This window comes from Mixophyes fleayi, chromosome 4 (genome assembly GCF_038048845.1).
Source record: "Mixophyes fleayi isolate aMixFle1 chromosome 4, aMixFle1.hap1, whole genome shotgun sequence".
Lineage (NCBI taxonomy): Eukaryota > Metazoa > Chordata > Amphibia > Anura > Limnodynastidae > Mixophyes > Mixophyes fleayi.
In genome coordinates, this window is record NC_134405.1 from 345,482,302 (window position 1) to 345,489,801 (window position 7,500).

Consider the following 7,500-nt stretch of genomic DNA (forward strand, 5'->3'; position numbering starts at 1 on the left):
GAAAGGGAGAGAGAAAGGGAGAGTGAGAGGTGGAGAGTGAGAGAGATAGAGAGAGAGGGAGAGAGAGGGAGAGAGAAAGGGAGAGACAGAGAGAGGGAGAGAGAGAGGAGAGGGAGAAGTAGAAAGAGACAGAGAGTGAGAGAAGGCGAGAGAGATGGAGAGAGTGAGAGAAGGAGAGACATAGTGAATGGAGAGTGATAGAGGAAGAGAGGGAGCAGAGGGAATGTGACAGTGAGAGAGACAGACAGAGAGAGAGTGGGAGGGGGAATGAGAGTGAGAGAAGGTGAGAGAGAGAGAGAAGTAGAAAGAGACAGAGAAGGCAAGAGAGATGGAGAGAGGAGAGGGAGAAGTAGAAAGAGACAGAGAGAGAGAGTGAGAGAAGGCGAGAGAGATGAAGAGAGTGAGAGGAGAGAGAGAGTGAATGGAGAGTGACAGAGGAAGGGAGGGAGCAGAGGGAATGTGACAGTGAGAGAGACAGACAGAGGGAGGGAGAAAGAGAGTAAGAGGAAGGGACAGAGAGGAAGAGAGAGTGACACAGAGAGAGTGAGAGGGAAAGTGACAGAGACATGGAGTTAGGGACACATAGTTTGTGTGTGGGGGATAACGACAGATTCTCCTAGTGTGTAACAATATAGAAAAATAATGACAATTATTTTTTAGAAATAAATCCACAAGTTGAGTTATTGGAGCTGGAAATGAAGGTTTGGAAAGAGCCTTCTATGTAATTGTTGAATATAATGATTGTCTCTGTAAATTCTCAGACTGTAACTTGAAAAGTGTCAGAATGAGAATAATATTCCAAACACAAACAACAGATCTCTCGTCCTGTCACTCGCAGGAAACATTTTCTAGATGTCTTATTTTGGACTGTTAAATATCGCAGGACTCCGGGGTATTCATAAAACCCTTCATCTTTCCCGGGCACATTACAAAGAAACGTCTGATTGAACTTCAGATAAAAGCCAAGATGGAGAAAATCTGTCATCAGACAGAAGGAACAAGCTGAGAACTTCACGTGTCTCTTACTGAGTCTATATTCTGTCTGGCAGAAACTTTATCTCAGTTTTACAAAGTGCTCATCACTAATCACATACAGTATAATCTCCGTCCTTGTAGACCGGTGTGATGATAACTCTACAGTGTGCGTCCGACAGATGACTGAGGAATATGGAGAAGGATGGAGACTAACACATCCGGAGGACATTTGTTCTATGATCCAGCTGTGTATAATCATAAAACAAGTGCATCCCCCCAATAGGGGTATAATAGTCCATGCTATATATTGTTAGGTGTATAATAGTCCCTGCTTTATACTGGGAGCCAAAAGCAGAGATAGCAGCCACATGGATGTACCCCACATTAATTTAACAAATCCTGGTCATTGCCATAGTACAGTCATAGTACAGTATGTTGGTCAATGCTGAGTATCATGTGCAAGTCATAGAGCAGTATACTGGTCATTGCAAAGAATCATATGCTTGTCACAGTACAGTATGCTGGTCATTGCAGAGTCTCATGTGCTGGTCATAATGATGTTTGCTGGTCATTGCTGAGTCTCATATGTTGGTCATAGTACAGTATGCTGGTCATTGCTGATGTATGCTGGTCATTGCTGAGCCTCATATGATGCTCATAGTACAGTATGCTGTTCATTGCTGAGTATCCTGTGCTGGTCATAGTGATGTATGCTGGTCATTGATAAGTATCATGTGCTGGTCATAGTGATGTATGCTGGTCATTGCTGAGTCTCATATTCTGGTCATAGTACAGTATGTTGGTCTGTGCTGAGTATCATATGCTGGTCATAGTGATGTATGATGGTCATTGCTGAGTCTCATATGCTGGTCATAGTGATGTATGCTGGTCATTGTGGAGTCTCATGTGCTGGCCATAGTACAGTATGCTGGTCATGGCTGAGTATCATGTGCTGGTCATAGTGCAGTATGCTGGTCATTCCTGATGTATGCTGGTCATTGCTGAGCCTCATATGCTGGTCACAGTACAGTATGCTGGTCATTGCTAAGTATCATGTGCTGGTCATAGTGATATATGCTGGTCATTGCTGAGTCTCATATGTTGGTCATAGTACAGTATGCTGGTCATTGCTGATGTATGCTGGTCATTGCTGAGCCTCATATGATGCTCATAGTACAGTATGCTGTTCATTGCTGAGTATCCTGTGCTGGTCATAGTGATGTATGCTGGTCATTGATAAGTATCATGTGCTGGTCATAGTGATGTATGCTGGTCATTGCTGAGTCTCATATTCTGGTCATAGTACAGTATGTTGGTCTGTGCTGAGTATCATATGCTGGTCATAGTGATGTATGATGGTCATTGCTGAGTCTCATATGCTGGTCATAGTGATGTATGCTGGTCATTGTGGAGTCTCATGTGCTGGCCATAGTACAGTATGCTGGTCATGGCTGAGTATCATGTGCTGGTCATAGTGCAGTATGCTGGTCATTCCTGATGTATGCTGGTCATTGCTGAGCCTCATATGCTGGTCACAGTACAGTATGCTGGTCATTGCTAAGTATCATGTGCTGGTCATAGTGATATATGCTGGTCATTGCTGAGTCTCATATGCTGGTCATAGTATAGTATGCTGGTTTGTGCTGAGAATCATGTGCTGGTCATAGTGACGTGTGCTGGTCATTGTTAAGTATCATGTGCTGGTCACAGTACAGTATGCTGGTCACTGCTAAGTATCATGTGCTGGTCATAGTGATGTATGCTGGTCATTGCTGAGTCTCATATGCTGGTCATAGTGATGTATGCTGGTCATTGCTGAGTCTCATATGCTGGTCATTGTGAAGTGTTTTTCTACAGTGACTCACAAATGATTCTCAGTCTACAATCCTATAATTAGGGGTCAGGTGTCTAATTTCCTGCTAAACGGTGGTAATTCTGACATCCAAGAGTGCTCTTATATATGCTCGTATAATACATTTGTCTAATTAAAATGAAAGTGACACTCAAAGTCGTGATGTACCCACACACCCCCCAAAGTTATTTCTTCTCTGATAATGGAGTATATCTCTCCCTCCCTACACTCTCACCAAACCTATTATATATTATGGGTTATTATACGTGGTCGGTCTCACGTGTCACCTCTACAATGTCCGGTGCACGAGGGATTGAAATGGAGAAGTGAGAGGTTTTTTTGTGCCAACTCATCATTTAAACAAATATTATTTACGGGAGCGTCACTTGTGCATTGAAATATTGTTTTTATATTGTAATAACTTCCTAAATATTTTACAGTCAAAGCACTTTTCTAATATTTATATAACTTTCTCATTTAAAACTGCAGAACTTAGCAGCAAAGTGCTTTTTATTGTAAATAATTGATGATTCTGCAATAATAAAATACTTTGTCTAAAATAAATATCCAAAATATGTCTATGCAACATTAAACAAACTACCATAGCTGAAGCCTGCAGCCAATTAATGTGGTATTCCTGACAGATGTACCCAAGGGTAATATATATACATATTATTGTAATTAGAAGTTTGTGCATTACAAATAAAACATATAAGTCTTGTAATTTGCATACGTACAGTCCGAAACAACCACCAATGATGTCACAAAGCTTATGGACCAGTTATAATAAATGAGATGTAAAGATGATGAACAACCAGAGCTGTGTAATTGACATTGATGGTTTGGTGGATCCAGACAGATCCTGACACTTTCCTCCAGTCCTGGAAGGAGAGATTGTTGGATGATAGGAATCGGTGAGGAGGGAATCACTGCATCAGCACCGGGACAGGGGGTGTGGCCATGTCACATAGGGGTGTGGCCATGCTGAAATGGGGGAGTGGCCACATCACCAGGGGGCGTGTCTAGCGCTTTGAAGTACTAGACTGCTCCATACTGACCCCCCTCAAAAGTTCAGTTATCAGTTCAGGCTGATAGATTAAGAAAACATATTTTATAGCCATGATAAGCGGCCATAAAAATAATACTTAACTCTGCGATGGTGATCGTCTTCATTAATAGGCCCCTACGCTGCGCTTCAAGGGGTCCCCTGTACAGTTATATACATGGGGGGGTCAGTGCCTGGGGGACACCTAGACTTAGATTTAACAAAATAAACCAGAAAATAACCAGAAACCTGTCGCTTTTCTTCCGGAGAATTCTTGACTTTTTCCGCCACGTCTTGTAGAATTGCGAGGAGCCGTTTCTGTTTCAGGAACTGCTGGTTCATGGCTCCTCCCACACAGAACTGGAGCGCGGACAGTAACCTCTGGTATAAGCTTCTGTAATGAGATTCATTGGTGGCGTCTGTGAGCAGCCTGCAGGGGAAACAATTCATGTTCCTGTCACAAAATGTTGTTTTCCAGCATCTTAAGTCAGTGATAAAATGTCCTAACTAGTTACATAAACCCCAGATCTCCCTGAGAATTACTGGGGTGCACCCGCTCTGCGGAGGTGGGTACCCCAGTACCTGATGTGACACCTCCGCTAAGGACAAAATGTCTACACAAGTTTCTACATATGTATTATAAGCAGATTAAACTGAATAAAATAGAGTAAATCAAATGTGTCACTATGGAGGGTCTGTAGAAGGTATATAGAGGGTATGTAGGGGGGTATATAGAGGGTATGTAGGGGGTATATGGAGGGTATGTAGGGGGTATATGGAGGGTATGTAGAGGGTATATAGAGGGTATGTAGGGGGTATATGGAGGGTATGTAGAGGGTATGTAGGGGGTATATGGAGGGTATGTAGGGGGTATATGGAGGGTATGTAGAGGGTATATAGAGGGTATGTAGGGGGTATATGGAGGGTATGTAGAGGGTATATAGAGGGTATGTAGGGGGTATATGGAGGGTATGTAGGGGGTATATGGAGGGTATGTAGAGGGTATATAGAGGGTATGTAGGGGGTATATGGAGGGTATGTAGAGGGTCTGTAGAAGACATATAGAGGGTATGTAGGGGGTACATGGAGGGTATATAGAGGGTTTGTAGAAGGTATATAGAGGGTATGTAGAGGTTAATTGGAGGTATACAGAGGGTATATAGAGGGTATGTAGAGAGTATGTAGAAGGTATATAGAGGGTATGTAGGGGGTATATGGAGGGTATGTAGGGGGTATATGGAGGGTATGTAGAGGGTTTGTAGAGGTTAATTGGAGGTATACAGAGAGTACATGGAGGGTATATAGAGGGTATGTAGAGGGTATATAGAGGGTATGTAGAGGGTATGTAGAAGGTATATAGAGGGTATGTAGAGGGTCGGTATATAGAGCGTATGTAGAGGGTAATTGGAGGTATACAGAGGGTACATGGAGGGTATATAGAGAGTATATGGAGGGTATACAGAAGGTACACAGAAAGATGTATGGGGGGTATACACCAAAAACAGAATGAGGACTAAAAGGACCAAGACCTTTGATGTCTGTAAGGGGCATATTCATAAATATGGGGCAAGTATGATTTTTTTAATTGCTACGTAAGCGTTACATAAATCATTTATCGTTGCAGTTTTATCAATCAAATATAGTCGGGCAGCTGAGTGATACTCCGCTGTGTTGGTGATACTGGTCTGGAGTTGTAAGGGTTAACTTATCGCTTCGCGGCCCCGTTTGGCTTAATGACACAAGTCGCACCTTTATGTGCTGCCCCTGTCATGCAATGCTCCTGGAGTATGCACAAGTCATTACTTATATGTCATTGTGAGCTAGGAATGAGCTGTGCCAATATGCCTTATACTAAGCAGCCATTATTTCAGTCACAAGCGAAGAAAACTTTATTTATATCAATTATTTAGGAACACACGACTGACGGACGCTAACAGACAGCTTAACAATAATTCCTAAATAGCTTTCATTGTGGACTATATGATTATTCGGGGGGGGGGACAAAGGGGATCTCACCAGAAGAGTCTATGAGCCACCTGAAGACTCTGCAGCGATCGCTGGAGGAGGAGTCTCGTCAGAGCGTTATCCAGATGCCAATCAAACTTTACTGCCTGGTGTGAGAGGGAAGATCATACATGTAATAACCGCTTGGTCAGGAAGAGGTGTCACATAGATTATATCCTTCACACACAGGATAGTGCTGGGCAGACGCGGAACTAGACAGCTGTGGGCCCCGCTGCAGGGAAGTGGGGAGGAGGGAGCCGGGGCCCACAGCTCGCTAGTACCCATGCAGAGGGCCCCATTATCTTCATGGGTCCTGGTGCACCAAACCTGCTGCACCAATAGTAGCTCCACCACTGGCGCTGGGGCCCCGTCACAAACTCATATTTCCTCACCCAATCAGCGATTCTTACAGCTGATCCCATCTTACAATGACATCTAGAATAAACCTAATATTTCTCTAAGAAATCTTTCTGTGTTTTATTATGTTGCCCAAGAAATACCTTTTCTTTCTCTGAATCCAAGTAACGTTATTCTAGTTTTGTATCTTTTCTACATGGTGGGGAGGGGCCATCCTGCAGTGACATCACAGCTGGGGGTGGTGCTTGTGGCAGAAAACTACATCTACCTTCATGCATTGCCGCATAACCGTAGTACTGACCCGTATTTCTCTCGCACCATCAAGCTGCCTGTACCCTGGTTGGATCTGCTAGTCCATAGGGAAGGGGGCAGATCAGACAACCCCATGGCAGCACAGCAACCGAGCTACAGCATTAGCTCTGTCCATTTGTGGCGCCTAAATATATATACATGTGCACCATAATGTATCCGTATGTAGACTTGTGGCCCCGTGCGCTTGGAGAGGCTGATTACTATATGGGCGCCGTCATGCACGTATAGCCACGCCCCCTGGATGGTGACATAATGAGACATGGCTGTCTACTTCAGAGGCGGATCTCTTGCAGGTAGCGGAGGCCAGGTGTAAGGATACGCGGCGATGAGACCAGTAGCGCTATCTAGCCACTTGCTGACCGCCCTGCAGCTATGTTATATGGTGTCCGAGCGTCTGTTCACATTTCTTATTTGTTATTTCCATTTGGCCTATTGCAGGAAAGAAGATCACCATTCAATGTATAAGGTGGTAAATGATGGATGTCGGGTATTTGCATTTTATTACATTTTATATGGAAAATGTGACAGTTGTATTAATAACACTCTACACACACTTCTCTGTGTACATTATATTGTGTACGATAATGTGACTTCTGGCTGACACCATCCAGCACGATCCCTATAGTTGGGGGTCAGTATACGCACTTGTACAACTGACGTACTCATACAATACAAACACTGTGTCCTCAGTAAGACACATCTGGAGACACTATTTTGCCACCATATTTTTCTGTGCACGGTCAGGACATAAATATGTGTCAAACGCTACATCAGACGCTAATAAGTCTCCTCACTATGATCCCATAGAGCTCACAATGTGCCGAGGATCCAGCAATGGGGGAGGGGAGCAGGTGACATTGTACGATACCCACTCATAGGGCACTGCCGCTATTTCCAATGAGTCACATCATACAAGACACAAAATCCCTTTTTACATATAATGTGATTTCATGTA

At 43.6% G+C, this 7,500-nt stretch overlaps 1 protein-coding gene across 4 annotated transcripts in view; it reads right to left on the reverse strand.

Moving 5' to 3' along the window:
• PIK3C2G (phosphatidylinositol-4-phosphate 3-kinase catalytic subunit type 2 gamma) overlaps positions 1-7,500 on the reverse strand; it is a 122,244-nt gene that overhangs the window by 38,358 nt on the left and 76,386 nt on the right. For all 4 annotated transcript variants that reach the window (XR_012691473.1, XM_075210831.1, XM_075210830.1 and 1 more), the window contains exons 18-19: positions 5,889-5,983; positions 4,122-4,302 (exon numbers count right to left, since the gene is read on the reverse strand). Coding sequence is in view for 3 of the 4 variants with exons in the window: in XM_075210831.1 (XP_075066932.1) it covers positions 4,122-4,302; positions 5,889-5,983 (276 nt within the window). In the remaining variant the exon portion in view is untranslated. The remainder of the gene's footprint in view (positions 1-4,121; positions 4,303-5,888; positions 5,984-7,500) is intronic.